Below are 17,538 nucleotides of genomic sequence, written 5' to 3' on the forward strand. Positions count from 1 at the left end.
GTGTTCTACTGAAAAAACACGTGTCCACAAGAACGCAAGCAAACAAACTATACTACCAGACAGTAACACAAAGACCTGCATGTATGCACCCATGCATGCCCCCCCCACCCAAAACACACACACACACACATTAAAATATGCTCAAAAACACACACACAAAGAGGCTTTACACACACTGGCAGAAATAATTGCTCAGAAGTAAGCTGAAGGCAGCTGGCTGGGGATGCGGCGTAATTGAGCGGAAGATGAGAACTGGAATAAGTGTGTGTGTCAGTGGAGGCTCTTCAGAGGAAGAAGGGGAGGACCATCCTCCTCAGAAAAATTAAAATGTATAAAAAGTTATCCTTTTTAGATAAAACTATACAAAATATATTCACGTCACCAAATCATTGATTAACACACTTTTTTTGCAGTGAAGGTCTACAGTAGCCTCAACAGCACTCTGTAGGGTAGCACCATGGCATAGCCGGAGGACAGCTAGCTTCCGTCCTTCTCTGGGTACATTGACTTCAATATAAAACCTAGGAGGCTCATGGTTCTCACCGCCTTCCATGGACTTACACAGTAATTATGACAACTTCCGGGGGACGTCCTCCAATCAATCAGAGCTCTGGCAGCATGAACTGACATGTTGTCCACATAATCAAAGGATCAGAGAATGAATTTAGTACTGAAAGCATAAGATACAGCTAGCTAGCACTGCAGTGCACCAAATGTGGTGAGTAGTTGACTCAAAGAGAGATAAAGACAATAGTTTAACAGTTAACAAATTCATTTCTTCCAAAATGAAAGAGAAGCAAGAGAGATTGTCTTTTTTTTTTTTTTACTTTCAGTTTCACTTACTTAGCTAGCAAATGCAGCTAGCTAGTTTAGCCTACTCAAACCCCCTGCTCAAACAGAGGGATGCTATGTTAGCTAGCTGGCTATGACTATCCACCACAACACTGGAACAATACCAAGGTAAGCTTTTGGTTTTACTAATGTATTGCCACCGGGGCCTGCCGGTGTAACTGCTAAACTGTTTAACATTACTGCATGATCGTAGCGGGTTTAGTAATGTGTTAGTTCTATTAGTTATGTTGACTAGGACGTTACTTTAGCTAATATGGTGACAACGATGTAGGCTTTAGTGGTTATGATATGGTTTGGCTTGGAAAGGTTTCTTCGCCTGGTCACATACAGCTGTGTTGTGCATTGAAGAAGTCCTCAAGCGAAGTGAAAAGGTGAGAGGAGGAGAGAGCATAGATGTGAGAAGGAATAGAACATGGCTGCTATGAAACAAATGTTCACTAGTGATCAGGGGTGTATTCATTCCACGGATTCTGTTGAAAAACGTTTCTTAAACGGAAGCACACGGAACGAAACGGGGATAAACATACCTGAATTTGTCCAAAATAAACTCTAATTTGCAACTGTTAGACTAATGATTACACCCTAGATCAACTAGACGCAGGCAAGATTGTGCAAGGCGGTATTACATGTGTCACTGTCTGTCACTTCAAATGTTTCTCTCAACCTGCGTGCACCTACGTTGTAAACTTTCCTTCACAGGCTAGGTTGTAGCAACCTCATGACGGGTACAGGGAAAATGTGAGTATCATGTAGTAACCTAAACCTATCACTGTTACATTGAACTGGCTGAATGGAATGTGAAAGACAGTTATCCAATATGCTGTAATAGAAATAAGGCCATTTTATTTTTTTATTTTTTATTTCACCTTTATTTAACCAGGTAGGCTAGTTGAGAACAAGTTCTCATTTGCAACTGCGACCTGGCCAAGATAAAGCATAGCAGTGTGAACAGACAACACAGAGTTACACATGGAGTAAACAATAAACAAGTCAATAACATGGTAGAAAAAAAGAGAATCTATATACAATGTGTGCAAAAGGCATGAGGTAGGCAATAAATCGAATAATTACAATTTAGCAGATTAACACTGGAGTGATAAATCATCAGATGATCATGTGCAAGAAGAGATACTGGTACTGGTGTGCAAAAGAGCAGAAAAGTAAATAAATAAAAGCAGTATGGGGGGTGAGGTAGGTAAATTGGGTGGGTAGTTTACAGATGGACTATGTACAGCTGCAGCGATCGGTTAGCTGCTCGGATAGCAGATTTTTAAAGTTGTTGAGGGAGATAAAAGTCTCCAACTTCAGAGATTTTTGCAATTCGTTCCAGTCGCAGGCAGCAGAGAACTGGAAGGAAAGGCGTCCAAATGAGGTTTTAGCTTTAGGGATGATCAGTGAGATACACCTGCTGGAGCGCGTGCTGCGGGTGGGTGTAGCCATCGTGACCAGTGAACTGAGATAAGGCGGCACTTTACCTAGCATAGCCTTGTAGATGACCTGGAGCCAGTGGGTCTGACGACGAACATGTAGCGAGGGCCAGCCGACTAGGGCATACAGGTCGCAGTGGTGGGTCGTATAAGGTGCTTTAGTAACAAAACGAATGGCACTGTGATAAACTGCATCCAGTTTGCTGAGTAGAGTGTTGGAAGCTATTTTGTAGATGACATCGCCGAAGTCGAGGATCGGCAGGATAGTCAGTTTTACTAGGGTAAGTTTGGCGGCGTGAGTGAAGGAGGCTTTGTTGCGGAATAGAAAGCCGATTCTTGATTTGATTTTGGATTGGAGATGTTTGATATGAGTCTGGAAGGAGAGTTTGCAGTCTAGCCAGACACCTAGGTACTTATAGATGTCCACATATTCTAGGTCGGAACCGTCCAGGGTGGTGATGCTAGTCGGGCGTGCGGGTGCAGGCAGCGAACGGTTGAAAAGCATGCATTTGGTTTTACTAGCGTTTAAGAGCAGTTGGAGGCCACGGAAGGAGTGTTGTATGGCATTGAAGCTCGTTTGGAAGTTAGATAGCACAGTGTCCAAGGAAGGGCCGGAAGTATATAGAATGGTGTCGTCTGCGTAGAGGTGGATCAGGGAATCGCCCGCAGCAAGAGCAACATCATTGATGTATACAGAGAAAAGAGTCGGCCCGAGAATTGAACCCTGTGGTACCCCCATAGAGACTGCCAGAGGACCGGACAACATGCCCTCCGATTTGACACACTGAACTCTGTCTGCAAAGTAGTTGGTGAACCAGGCAAGGCAGTCATTAGAAAAACCGAGGCTACTGAGTCTGCCGATAAGAATATGGTGATTGACAGAGTCGAAAGCCTTGGCCAGGTCGATGAAGACGGCTGCACAGTAATGTCTTTTATCGATGGCGGTTATGATGTCGTTTAGTACCTTGAGCGTGCCTGAGGTGCACCCGTGACCGGCTCGGAAACCGGATTGCACAGCGGAGAAGGTACGGTGGGATTCGAGATGGTCAGTGATCTGTTTGTTGACTTGGCTTTCGAAGACCTTAGATAGGCAGGGCAGGATGGATATAGGTCTGTAACAGTTTGGGTCCAGGGTGTCTCCCCCTTTGAAGAGGGGGATGACCGCGGCAGCTTTCCAATCCTTGGGGATCTCAGATGATACGAAGGAGAGGTTGAACAGGCTGGTAATAGGGGGTGCGACAATGGCGGCGGACAGTTTCAGAAATAGGGGGTCCAGATTGTCAAGCCCAGCTGATTTGTATGGGTCCAGGTTTTCCAGCTCTTTCAGAACATCTGCTATCTGGATTTGGGTAAAGGAGAAGCTGGGGAGGCTTGGGCGAGTAGCAGCGGGGGGGGGGCGGGGCTGTTGGCCAAGGTTGGAGTCGCCAGGAAGAAGGCATGGCCAGCCATTGAGAAATGCTTGTTGAAGTCTTCGATTATCACGGATTTATCGGTGGTGACCGTGTTACCTAGCCTCAGTGCAGTGGGCAGCTGGGAGGAGGTGCTCTTGTTCTCCATGGACTTTACAGTATCCCAGAACTTTTTGGAGTTAGAGCTACAGGATGCGAATTTCTGCTTGAAAAAGCTGGCCTTTGCTTTCCTGACTGACTGCGTGTATTGGTTCCTGACTTCCCTGAACAGTTGCATATCGCGGGGGCTCTTCGATGCTATTGCAGTTCGCCACAGGATGTTTTTGTGCTGGTCGAGGGCAGTCAGGTCTGGAGTGAACCAAGGGCTATATCTGTTCTTGGTTCTGCATTTTTTGAACGGAGCATGCTTGTCTAATATGGTGAGGAAGTAACATTTAAAGAATGACCAGGCATCCTCAACTGACGGGATGAGGTCAATATCCTTCCAGGGTACCCGGGCCAGGTCGATTAGAAAGGCCTGCTCGCAGAAGTGTTTTAGGGAGCGTTTGACAGTGATGAGGGGTGGTCGTTTAACCGCAGACCCGTGGCGGATACAGGCAATGAGGCAGTGATCGCTGAGATCTTGATTGAAGACAGCAGAGGTGTATTTGGAGGGCAGGTTGGTCAGGATAATGTCTATTAGGGTGCCCATGTTTACGGATTTAGGGTTGTACCTGGTGGGTTCCTTGATGATTTGTGTGAGATTGAGGGCATCAAGCTTGGATTGTAGGACTGCCGGGGTGTTAAGCATATCCCAGTTTAGGTCACCTAACAGAACAAACTCTGAAGCTAGATGGGGAGCGATCAATTCACAGATGGTGTCCAGGGCACAGCTGGGAGCTGAGGGGGGTCGGTAGCAGGCGGCAACAGTGAGAGACTTATTTCTGGAGAGATTAATTTTTAAAATTAGAAGTTCGAACTGTTTGGGCATAGACCTGGAAAGTATGACAGAACTTTGCAGGCTATCTCTGCAGTAGATTGCAACTCCTCCCCCTTTGGCAGTTCTATCTTGACGGAAAGTGTTATAGTTGGGTATGGAAATCTCAGAATTTTTGGTGGCCTTCCTAAGCCAGGATTCGGACACGGCAAGGACATCAGGATTGGCAGAGTGTGCTAAAGCGGTGAGTAAGGCAAACTTAGGGAGGAGGCTTCTGATGTTGACATGCATGAGGCCAAGGCTTTTTCGATCGCAGAAGTCAACAAATGAGGGTGACTGGGGACATGCAGGGCCTGGGTTTACCTCCACATCACCCGAGGAACAGAGGAGTAGTAGGATGAGGGTGCGGCTAAAGGCTATCAAAACTGGTCGCCTAGAGCGTTGGGGACAAAGAATAAAAGGAGCAGATTTATGGGCGTGGTAGAATAGATTCTGGGCATAATGTGCAGACAGGGGTATGGAGGGGCGCGGGTACAGCGGAGGCAAGCCCAGGCACTGGGTGATGATAAGAGAGGTTGTATCTCTGGACATGCTGGTCTCAATGGGTGAGGTCACCGCATGTGTGGGGGGTGGGACAAAGGGGGTATCAGAGGTACGGAGAGTGGAACTACAGGGTCCATTGCAAACCAAAACAATGACAATGAAAACTAGCCTGAACAACAGTATGCAAGGCATATTGATATTTGAGAGAGACATACAATAAGGCATAAAGTGATTGCAGGTCTTGATTGGGAGAGCTAGCTAAAACAACAGGTAAGATAACAGCAGCAATAACAGGGTGCTAGTCTGACACAGCAACAACAGGTAAAAATGGCGATGACTAGGCAGAGAGGGTCGGATTAACTACACACAGATCCTGAGTTAAAGCACAGAGCCGACAGATAAGACACAAATAAACAGAATGGAGTACCGTGAATTAATGGACAGTCAAGCATGCATCAGCTATGTAGCCAAGTGATCATAGTGTCCAGGGGGCAGCCGTAGATGGAGCAGAGGAGGCCTCCACTAAGCTAGCACGCGGCGTGTAAAGTTAGTAGCCCGGGGGGTGGTCTGCTCAGACGGAGGGGGTCTGCTCAGACGTGGTTGTGTCGACAGAGAATCCAAGCCAGATGGCGATGGCGAAAGAGAGGTTGTGAATTGTAGAATAGTGTTTGCTAACTGGTGCTAGCTTCGTGGCAGTGGCAGTGGCACTAGCTCTTCAGCTAGCCGGCAGATGGGCCTAGCTCGAGGCTAGCTCAAGGCTAACTGGTGCTTGCTTCGGGACAGAGGTGTTAGCCAGTAGTAGCCACTCGGTTGCAGCTAGCTAGCTGTGATGATACGGTGTAATTGTCCAGAGCTTGCGTCAGGAATCCAGTGATGTGGTAGAGAAAAAGCAGTCCTATATGCTCTGGGTTGATATCGCGCTTGCAGCTAGCCGGCAGATGGGCCTAGCTCGAGGCTAGCTCAAGGCTAACTGGTGCTTGCTTCGGGACAGAGGTGTTAGCCAGTAGTAGCCACTCGGTTGCAGCTAGCTAGCTGTGATGATACGGTGTAATTGTCCAGAGCTTGCGTCAGGAATCCGGTGATGTGGTAGAGAAAAAGCATTCCTATATGCTCTGGGTTGATATCGCGCTGCAGCTAGCCGGCAGATGGGCCTAGCTCGAGGCTAGCTCAAGGCTAACTGGTGCTTGCTTCGGGACAGAGGTGTTAGCCAGTAGTAGCCACTCGGTTGCAGCTAGCTAGCTGTGATAATACGGTGTAATTGTCCAGAGCTTGCGTCAGGAATCCGGTGATGTGGTAGAGAAAAAGCAGTCCTATATGCTCTGGGTTGATATCGCGCTTGCAGACTGGCAGGTATCGGCCCGGTATTGAAGCTGGCTGTGTCCGAGTTAAGGGCGAAGACCGCGGCAGTGGCTAACTGACTACTAGCTAGTAGCTAGTTATCTGGCTAGCTTCTGATTGTGGTTACGGTTCTAAAGTATATAAAAAATAGCAGGTCCGTACCACATTGGGTGAGGCGGAATGTAGGAATGTATATTCAGTTCCTAGATGGAAAGTGAAATTAAAATAAATACGAAATGTATACGAAAAATACGAATACTATTTACACGGGACAAGACAGGACAAAGACACATCCGACTGCTACGCCATCTTGGATATACTATATACTATATATAACAAATCATCCTCCATCTTCTTAAACGGCACCGACCGCCACAGGTGTGTGTGTGTGTGTGTGTATGTGTGTGTGTGTGTGTACACTTAAAAGCCTGCAGGTACATACATACATACTCCAGACCTAGCTGGTACTCTCCCTGGGAGCTGTGGTGAGAGATCCAGACCTAGCTGGTAGTCTCCCTGGGAGCTGTGGTGAGAGATCCAGACCTAGCTGGTAGTCTCCCTGGGAGCTGTGGTGAGAGGTCCAGACCTAGCTGGAACTCTCCCTGGGAGCTGTGGTGAGAGGTCCAGACCTAGCTGGTAGACTCCCTGGGAGCTGTGGTGAGAGGTCCAGACCTAGCTGGAACTCTCCCTGGGAGCTGTGGTGAGAGGTCCAGACCTAGCTGGAACTCTCCCTGGGAGCTGTGGTGAGAGGTCCAGACCTAGCTGGTAGTCTCCCTGGGAGCTGTGGTGAGAGGTCCAGACCTAGCTGGAACTCTCCCTGGGAGCTGTGGTGAGAGATCCAGACCTAGCTGGTACTCTCCCTGGGAGCTGTGGTGAGAGATCCAGACCTAGCTGGTAGTCTCCCTGGGAGCTGTGGTGAGAGGTCCAGACCTAGCTGGAACTCTCCCTGGGAGCTGTGGTGAGAGGTCCAGACCTAGCTGGTAGACTCCCTGGGAGCTGTGGTGAGAGGTCCAGACCTAGCTGGAACTCTCCCTGGGAGCTGTGGTGAGAGGTCCAGACCTAGCTGGAACTCTCCCTGGGAGCTGTGGTGAGAGGTCCAGACCTAGCTGGTAGTCTCCCTGGGAGCTGTGGTGAGAGGTCCAGACCTAGCTGGTAGTCTCCCTGGGAGCTGTGGTGAGAGGTCCAGACCTAGCTGGTAGTCTCCCTGGGAGCTGTGGTGAGAGGTCCAGACCTAGCTGGTAGTCTCCCTGGGAGCTGTGGTGAGAGGTCCAGACCTAGCTGGTAGTCTCCCTGGGAGCTGTGGTGAGAGGTCCAGACCTAGCTGGTAGTCTCCCTGGGAGCTGTGGTGAGAGGTCCAGACCTAGCTGGTAGTCTCCCTGGGAGCTGTGGTGAGAGGTCCAGACCTAGCTGGTAGTCTCCCTGGGAGCTGTGGTGAGAGGTCCAGACCTAGCTGGTACCCTCCCTGGGAGCTGTGGTGAGAGGTCCAGACCTAGCTGGTACCCTCCCTGGGAGCTGTGGTGAGAGGTCCAGACCTAGCTGGTACTCTCCCTGGGAGCTGTGGTGAGAGGTCCAGACCTAGCTGGTACCCTCCCTGGGAGCTGTGGTGAGAGGTCCAGACCTAGCTGGTACTCTCCCTGGGAGCTGTGGTGAGAGGTCCAGACCTAGCTGGTACTCTCCCTGGGAGTTGTGATGAACGTGTGATCGCATACCTGAGGAAGACCTCCTCCATGGTGGTGACAGAGGCTCCATAGCTGGCGATGCCCAGCTCCTCTCTGTTCATCTCCAGCTCTGCAAACAGCAGCTCAAACCTGGAGAGAGAAGAACATTGATCCATCAGAGATCAGTCAGACCCGGGTCTAAAACAGTCTTCTGTCATGGGGAGCTATGGTTACGTCACAGGCCGTTAAACAACCTCAACAGTCACTCAATACTGCCTCCAGATAAAACCAACAACTATGGTAGGGACCAAAATACCACCCTATTCCCATTTTACTGCACTACTTTTCACCAGGTCAAAAGTGGTCAAAAGTAGTGTACTAAATAGGGAATAGGGTGCCATTTGGGACATACGCTATATATCTTCTTGAAACATCACCCTTACCTCTAGAACTAGAGGTGTCTGTAATCATACTGTAGCAAGCAGCAACACCCTCAGATTGGACCCAACTTCGACTCATCAAAATAGGCTAACAAAAATAGTATGTGTCACACTAAACACCGAGCTGTGGCCATCAGCACTGATGGCCTGTGTGAGATTGGGTATTGATTTTGTCTTACCGGTTGGTGCTCTCTTTGGGGAGAATGTATGAGAGCTCAGCCCCAGCACTGCTCTCCAGCGTGGCATTGGGAACGTACATGTGGACCAGACGTGTGATCTCAGACACGTTGCACAGCGCGTCCTTCACGATCACCATGTGGTAGCCAGCACCTGAGACGCAGGAGAAGGAAGATAAAGTTAGATCTCTGAATCACTCTCCTATCACCTCATGACAGATCTACAACTACTAGTCATTCACACTGTCTTGTAGTCTTCACTCCCACCACTTCCACTTCTCCCCCCTTCTTTCCAACCGGTTTCATTTCACCACGACATTCCACCTCTTCTCTTCTCTCTATTTCCACGACCTCTCCATCACACCTGTTCATTTTATCATCCCTCCTCTCTTCCCTCTTCCCTCTCCCACACCCTTTATCCTCTCTACCCATTCTTCTTTTTCTCCCTCCCTCCTCTCACCATATTTGTTCTTGAGAAACAGCGGCGAGCCGCAGCACTGCAGCTCTCCCCCAGCCATGATGATAATACGGTCTCCCAGCAGGTCGGCCTCGTCCATGAAGTGCGTAGTCAGCAGGATGGTGCGCCCGCGCTTCTCGCCCTGAAGCAGGTCCCAGGTGGCCCGCCGCGCCGACGGGTCCATGCCCGACGTGGGCTCATCCAACATCACCACCTGGAGGGGAGGAGTGGTGAGATGGAAGGATGGATGGACAAAGAGATTGAGACAGGGAGAGGGGGTGGAGGAAAGGGAAGATTGAGGGATGGAAGGGAAGGGACAAAGAAATAGCCGGAGGGGTAAGATGTGTTGAAATAGCCTTGTGTGTTGCACATACAGTGCATCAAGAATTCATACAACATTTTGTTGTGTTACAGCCCAAATTCAAAATGGATTTCATAGATTGTTTTTCTCACCCATCTACACACAATACCCCATAATGACAAAGTGAAAACATGTTTTTAGGAATTTTTGAAAATGTTTTGAAAATGAAATAAAAAGTCTAATTTACATAAGTATTCACACCACCGAGTCAATATTTTGTAGAAGCACTTTTGGCATTGATTACAGCTGTGAGTAGGCTGGGTCAGTCTCTATGGATTGTGCAATATTTGCGCATTTATTATTTTCTAAATTCTTCAAGGGCTGTCAAATTGGTTGTTAATCATTGCTAGACACCCATGTTCAGGTCTTGCCAGAGATTTTCAAGTAGATTTAAGTCAAAACTGTAACTCAGCAACATTCACTGACTTCTTGGTAAGCAACTCCAGTGTATATTTGGCTTTGTGTTTTAGGTTATTGTCCTGCTGAAAGGAGAACTCATCTCTCAATTTCTGGTGGAAAAGAGACTGAACCAGGTTTTCCTCTAGGATTTTGCCTGTGCTTAGCTCCATTCCATTTATTTTTTGTCCTGAAAAACAACTCAGTCCTTAACAATTACAAGCATACCCATAACATAATGCAGCCACCCCGATGCTTGAAAATATGAAGAGTAGTACTCAGTAATGTGTTGTATTGGATTTGCCCCAAACATAACTTTATATTCAGGACAAAAAGTCCTGGGGAAAAAAGTCAAAGGTTCTGACAAATTATTTTTTTCAGTATTAGTTTAGTGCCTTGTTGCAAACAATCTGCATGTTTTTGAATATTTGTATTCTGTACAGGTTTCCTTCTGTCAATTAGGTTAGTATTGTGGACTAACTACATTATTGTTGATCCATCCTCAGTTTTCTCCTACCACAGCCATTAAACTCTTAACTGTTTTAAATTTGGCCTCATGGTGAAACCCCTAAATGGTTTCCTTCCTCTCCGGCAACTGAGTTAGGAAGGATGCCTGTATCTTTGTAGTGACTGGGTGTATTGATACACCATCCAAAGTGTAATTAATAACTTCACCATACTCAAAGGGATATTCAATGTCTAATTTATTTTTTATCTATCCCTTCTTTGCGAGGCATTGGAAAACCTCCCTGGTCTTTGGGGTTGAATCTGTGTTTGAAATGCACTTCTAGACTGAGGGGCCTTACATATAATTGTATATGTGGGGTACAGAGATGAGGTATTCATTCAAAAATCATTTTAAACACTACTATTTCACACAGAGTGAGTCCATGCAACTTATTACGTGACTTGTTAAGCAAATGTTTACTCCTGAACTTATTTAGGCTTGCCATAACAAACGGGTTGAATACTTATTGACTCAAGACATTTCAGCGTTCTATTTTTCATACATTATTTTTTATAATTTTTTTATACATAATTTCACTTTGACATTATGAGGTATTGTGTATATAGGCCAGTGACACATCTCAATTTAATCCATTTTAAATGCAGGCTGTAACACAACAAAATGTGGAAAAAGTCAAAGGGATATGTATTTATTCATGCAATTATGGTATGCCTGTACTTTGACAATACCACGCTAATTAACCCTCTGGGATTAATAAAGTCATTTTGAATTGAGTGACAAGACAATACTTTCGGGTCAAAAGCAGTGCACTGAATAGGGAAATGGGTGGCATTTGGGACGCAATCCAATACTGACCTTGGAGTCTCCGATGAGGCCGATGCCGATGGATAGTTTCCTTTTCATCCCACCTGACAGAGTCTTGGAGTGGGAATGCCGCTTGTCCTCCAGGTTCAGGATCCTGATGATCCGGTCCACCTCAGCTGGAATCTTCTCCTGGGAATACCCCTTCAGCTGGAGACGAGACAGAGATAGAGAGACATAAGGAATAACCCTTCAACTGGAGATGAGACGAGACAGAGATAGAGAGACATAAGGAATAACCCTTCAACTGGAGACGAGACAGAGATAGAGAGACATAAGGAATAACCCTTCAACTGGAGACGAGACAGAGAGAGAGACATAAGGAATAACCCTTCAGCTGGAGATGAGACGAGACAGAGAGAGAGAGACATAAGGAATAACCCTTCAGCTGGAGACGAGACAGAGAGACATAAGGAATAACCCTTCAACTGGAGATGAGACGAGACAGAGAGAGAGAGACATAAGGAATAACCCTTCAGCTGGAGACGAGACAGAGAGAGACATAAGAAATAACCCTTCAGCTGGAGACGAGACAGAGAGAGAGAGACATAAGGAATAACCCTTCAACTGGAGATGAGATGAGACAGAGAGAGAGAGACATAAGGAATAACCCTTCAACTGGAGATGAGACGAGACAGAGAGAGACATAAGAAATAACCCTTCAGCTGGAGACGAGACAGAGAGAGAGAGAGACATAAGAAATATCCCTTCAACTGGAGATGAGACAGAGAGAGAGAGAGAGACATAAGAAATAACCCTTCAGCTGGAGACGAGACAGAGAGAGAGAGACATAAGGAATAACCCTTCAGCTGGAGACGAGACAGAGAGAGAGAGACATAAGAAATAACCCTTCAACTGGAGATGAGACAGAGAGAGAGAGACATAAGGAATAACCCTTCAGCTGGAGACGAGACAGAGAGAGAGAGACATAAGGAATAACCCTTCAGCTGGAGACGAGACAGAGAGAGAGAGACATAAGAAATAACCCTTCAACTGGAGATGAGACAGAGAGAGAGAGAGAGACATAAGGAATAACCCTTCAACTGGAGATGAGACAGAGAGAGAGAGACATAAGGAATAACCCTTCAGCTGGAGACGAGACAGAGAGAGAGAGACATAAGAAATAACCCTTCAACTGGAGATGAGACAGAGAGAGAGAGACATAAGGAATAACCCTTCAGCTGGAGACGAGACAGAGAGAGAGAGAGAGACATAAGGAATAACCCTTCAACTGGAGACGAGACAGAGAGAGAGAGACATAAGGAATAACCCTTCAACTGGAGACGAGACAGAGAGAGAGAGAGACATAAGAAATAACCCTTCAACTGGAGACGAGACAGAGAAAGAGAGACATAAGGAATAACCCTTCAACTGGAGATGAGACGAGACAGAGAGAGAGACATAAGGAATAACCCTTCAACTGGAGACGAGACAGAGAGAGAGAGACATAAGAAATAACCCTTCAACTGGAGATGAGATGAGACAGAGAGAGAGACATAAGGAATAACCCTTCAACTGGAGATGAGATGAGACAGAGAGAGAGACATAAGGAATAACCCTTCAACTGGAGACGAGACAGAGAGAGAGAGACATAAGGAATAACCCTTCAACTGGAGACGAGACAGAGAGAGAGAGACATAAGGAATAACCCTTCAGCTGGAGATGAGACAGAGAGAGAGAGACATAAGGAATAACCCTTCAACTGGAGACGAGACAGAGAGAGAGAGACATAAGGAATAACCCTTCAGCTGGAGACGAGACAGAGAGAGAGAGAGAGAGAGACATAAGAAATATCCCTTCAACTGGAGATGAGACGAGACAGAGACATAAGGAATAACCCTTCAGCTGGAGACGAGACAGAGAGAGAGAGACATAAGAAATATCCCTTCAACTGGAGATGAGAGGCATAAGGAATACATACCACAGCTGGAGAGCGCAATAGAGAGTGAGAGCATGAGAGAACGCAAGGGAGAGTGAGCATGAGAGAACCCAGGGGAGAGCGAGCGCGAGAGACATAAGTAAGTGGGAAGAAGGGAAGTATGGGATGTGAGGAAAAGTTAGTGGAATTGAGAAAGTAAACTTAAAAGGAACGATAAGAGGACAGAAGGTAAGGAAAGTAGAGGGGAATGGTGCCTGCGTGCCTGCCTGCCTGTCTCGGTGCCTGCCTGTCTCGGTGCCTGCCTGTCTCGGTGCCTGCCTGTCTCGGTGCCTGCCTGCGTGTTTGCATGTCTTACCTGTGTGTAGAATAGCAGGTGCTCCCGAACAGTGAGGTAGTCAAAGAGCACGTCGTGCTGCGGACACAGGCCCAGGCTGTGGCGAATGAGAGCCATGTCCTGACAGATGTCATAGCCGTTAATGTAGGCCCTGCCACTGCTGGGAGGAAACAGACCTGGAGGATACACAGAGAAACATAGCTGTTAATGTAGGCCCTGCCACTGAAACAGACCTGAAGGATACACAGAGAAACATAGCTGTTAATGTAGGCCCTGCCACTGAAACAGACCTGGAGGATACACAGAGAAACATAGCTGTTAATGTAAGCCCTGCCACTGAAACAGACCTGAAGGATACACAGAGAAACATAGCTGTTAATGTAGGCCCTGCCACTGAAACAGACCTGAAGGATACACAGAGAAACATAGCTGTTAATGTAGGCCCTGCCACTGAAACAGACCTGGAGGATACACAGAGAAACATAGCTGTTAATGTAAGCCCTGCCACTGAAACAGACCTGGAGGATACACAGAGAGACATACAGTGGGGAGAACAAGTATTTGATACACTGCTGATTTTGCAGGTTTTCCTACTTACAAAGCATATAGAGGTCTGTAATTGTTATCATAGGTACACTTCAACTGTGAGAGACGGAATCTAAAACAAAAATCCAGAAAATCACATTGTATGATTTTTAAGTAATGGATTTGCATTTTATTGCATGACATAAGTATTTGATACATTAGAAAAGCAGAACTTAATATTTGGTACAGAAACCTTTCTTTGCAATTACAGAGATCATACGTTTCCTGTAGTTCTTGACCAGGTTTGCACACACTGCAGCAGGGATTTTGGCCCACTCCTCTATACAGACCTTCTCCAGATCCTTCAGGTTTTGGGGCTGTCGCTGGGCAATACGGCCTTTCAGCTCCCTCCAAAGATTTTCTATTGGGTTCAGGTCTGGAGACTGGCTAGGCCACTCCAGGACCTTGAGATGCTTCTTACGGAGCCACTCCTTAGTTGCCCTGGCTGTGCGTTTCGGGTCGTTGTCATGCTGGAAGACCCAGCCACAACCCATCTTCAATGCTCTTACTGATGGAAGGAGGTTGTTGGCCAAGATCTCGCGATACATGGCCCCATCCATCCTCCCCTCAATACGGTGCAGTCGTCCTGTCCCCTTTGCAGGAAAGCATCCCCAAAGAATGATGTTTCCACCTCCATGCTTCACGGTTGGGATGGTGTTCTTGGGGTTGTACTCATCCTTCTTCTTCCTCCAAACACGGCGAGTGGAGTTTAGACCAAAAAGCTCTATTTTTGTCTCATCAGACCACATGACCTTCTCCCATTCCTCCTCTGGATCATCCAGATGGTCATTGGCAAACTTCAGACGGGCCTGGACATGCGCTGGCTTGAGCAGGGGGACCTTGCGTGCGCTGCAGGATTTTAATCCATGACAGCGTAGTGTGTTACTAATGGTTTTCTTTGAGACTGTGGTCCCAGCTCTCTTCAGGTCATTGACCAGGTCCTGCCGTGTAGTTCTGGACTGATCCCTCACCTTCCTCATGATCATTGATGTCCCACAAGGTGAGATCTTGCATGGAGCCCCAGACCGAGGGTGATTGACCGTCAACTTGAACTTCTTCCATTTTCTAATAATTGCGCCAACAGTTGTTGCCTTCTCACCAAGCTGCTTGCCTATTGTCCTGTAGCCCATCCCAGCCTTGTGCAGGTCTACAATTTTATCCCTGATGTCCTTACACAGCTCTCTGGTCTTGGCCATTGTGGAGAGGTTGGAGTCTGTTTGATTGAGTGTGTGGACAGGTGTCTTTTATACAGGTAACGAGTTCAAACAGGTGCAGTTAATACAGGTAATGAGTGGAGAACAGGAGGGCTTCTTAAAGAAAAACTAACAGGTCTGTGAGAGCCGTAATTCTTACTGGTTGGTAGGTGATCAAATACTTATGTCATGCAATAAAATGCAAATTAATTACTTAAAAGTCATACAATGTGACTTTTAAACCTGCAAAATCGGCAGTGTATCAAATACTTGTTCTCCCCACTGTAGCTGTTAATGTAGGCCCTGCTACTGAAACAGACCTGGAGGATACACAGAGAAACATAGCTGTTAATGTAGGCCCTGCCACTGAAACAGACCTGGAGGATACACAGAGAAACATAAGGAGTGAATTTTACAATACAAAGCCTATTGTGAGTTTGGTTTTAGAGTGGAGGCACACTGGCCTGTCTATGCTTTCGGTTCTGTTAGTGTCATCCCTGTTTTCAATTCGGTCTGTAGATTGTACAAGGGAAAAGTGGCAATGTGTATGGCTGTGTGTGTGTGTGCGTCCCACCTGTCAGCATGGACAGTGTGGTGGTCTTCCCGGCTCCGTTGTGCCCCAGCAGAACTGTGATCTGGCCCTCGAACATGTTCACCGTCAGATCCTTGACAGCCTGCCGCGTCTTGTTACCCACTTTGAACTCCTGGCAGGATGAAAATCAAAATCAAAATGATTACAATGGCCTACCTATCCCTGGATTAACATCATTACAATGGCCTACCTACCCCTGGATTAACATCATTACAATGGCCGGCCAACCTACCCCTGGATTAAAATCATTACAACGGCCGGCCAACCTACCCCTGGATTAAAATCATTACAACGGCCGGCCAACCTACCCCTGGATTAAAATCATTACAACGGCCGGCCAACCTACCCCTGGATTAAACTCATTACAACGGCCGGCCAACCTACCCCTGGATTAAACTCATTACAACGGCCTACCTACACCTGGATTAAAATCATTACAATGGCCTACCTACCCCTGGATTAAAATCATTACAATGGCCTACCTACCCCTGGATTAAAATCATTACAATGGCCTACCTACCCCTGGATTAAAATCATTACAATGGCCTACCTATCCCTGGATTAACATCATTACAACGGCCGGCCTACCTATCCCTGGATTAAAATCATTACAATGGCCGGCCTACCTACCCCTGGATTAAAATCATTACAATGGCCTACCTACCCCTGGATTAAAATCATTACAATGGCCTACCTACCCCTGGATTAAAATCATTACAATGGCCTACCTACCCCTGGATTAAAATCATTACAATGGCCTACCTACCCCTGCATTAAAATCATTACAACGGCCGGCCAACCCCTGGATTAAAATCATTACAATGGCCTACCTACCCCTGGATTAAAATCATTACAATGGCCTACCTACCCCTGGATTAAAATCATTACAATGGCCTACCTATCCCTGGATTAAAATCATTACAACGGCCGGCCTACCTATCCCTGGATTAAAATCATTACAATGGCCGGCCTACCTACCCCTGGATTAAAATCATTACAATGGCCTACCTACCCCTGGATTAAAATCATTACAATGGCCTACCTACCCCTGGATTAAAATCATTACAATGGCCTACCTACCCCTGGATTAAAATCATTACAATGGCCTACCTACCCCTGCATTAAAATCATTACAACGGCCGGCCAACCTACACCTGGATTAAAATCATTACAACGGCCGGCCGGCCTACCTACCCCTGGATTAAAATCATTACAATGGACTACCTATCCCTGGATTAAAATCATTACAATGGCCTACCTACCTCTGGATTAAAATCATTACAATGGCCTACCTACCCCTGGATTAAAATCATTACAATGGCCTACCTACCCCTGGATTAAAATCATTACAATGGCCTACCTACCTCTGGATTAAAATCATTACAATGGCCTACCTACCTCTGGATTAAAATCATTACAATGGCCTACCTACCCCTGGATTTAAATCATTACAACGGCCGGCCAACCTACACCTGGATTAAAATCATTACAACGGCCGGCCAACCTACACCTGGATTAAAATCATTACAACGGCCGGCCTACCTACCCCTGGATTAAAATCATTACAATGGACTACCTATCCCTGGATTAAAATCATTACAATGGACTACCTATCCCTGGATTAAAATCATGACAATGGCATACCTACCTCT

General features: G+C 46.8%; 1 protein-coding gene across 2 annotated transcripts in view; it reads right to left on the reverse strand.

Annotated features, from left to right (window-relative positions):
- Positions 1 to 17,538, reverse strand: part of abca3b (ATP-binding cassette, sub-family A (ABC1), member 3b) — a 95,284-nt gene that overhangs the window by 20,305 nt on the left and 57,441 nt on the right. For both annotated transcript variants that reach the window (XM_071411103.1, XM_071411191.1), the window contains 6 exons: positions 15,869 to 15,998; positions 13,538 to 13,692; positions 11,298 to 11,453; positions 9,220 to 9,430; positions 8,763 to 8,913; positions 8,195 to 8,293 (listed from right to left, as the gene is read on the reverse strand). In XM_071411103.1, coding sequence (XP_071267204.1) covers positions 8,195 to 8,293; positions 8,763 to 8,913; positions 9,220 to 9,430; positions 11,298 to 11,453; positions 13,538 to 13,692; positions 15,869 to 15,998 — 902 coding nt within the window. The remainder of the gene's footprint in view (positions 1 to 8,194; positions 8,294 to 8,762; positions 8,914 to 9,219; positions 9,431 to 11,297; positions 11,454 to 13,537; positions 13,693 to 15,868; positions 15,999 to 17,538) is intronic.

The sequence above is a fragment of the Salvelinus alpinus genome, chromosome 1 (genome assembly GCF_045679555.1).
Source record: "Salvelinus alpinus chromosome 1, SLU_Salpinus.1, whole genome shotgun sequence".
Classification (NCBI taxonomy): domain Eukaryota; kingdom Metazoa; phylum Chordata; class Actinopteri; order Salmoniformes; family Salmonidae; genus Salvelinus; species Salvelinus alpinus.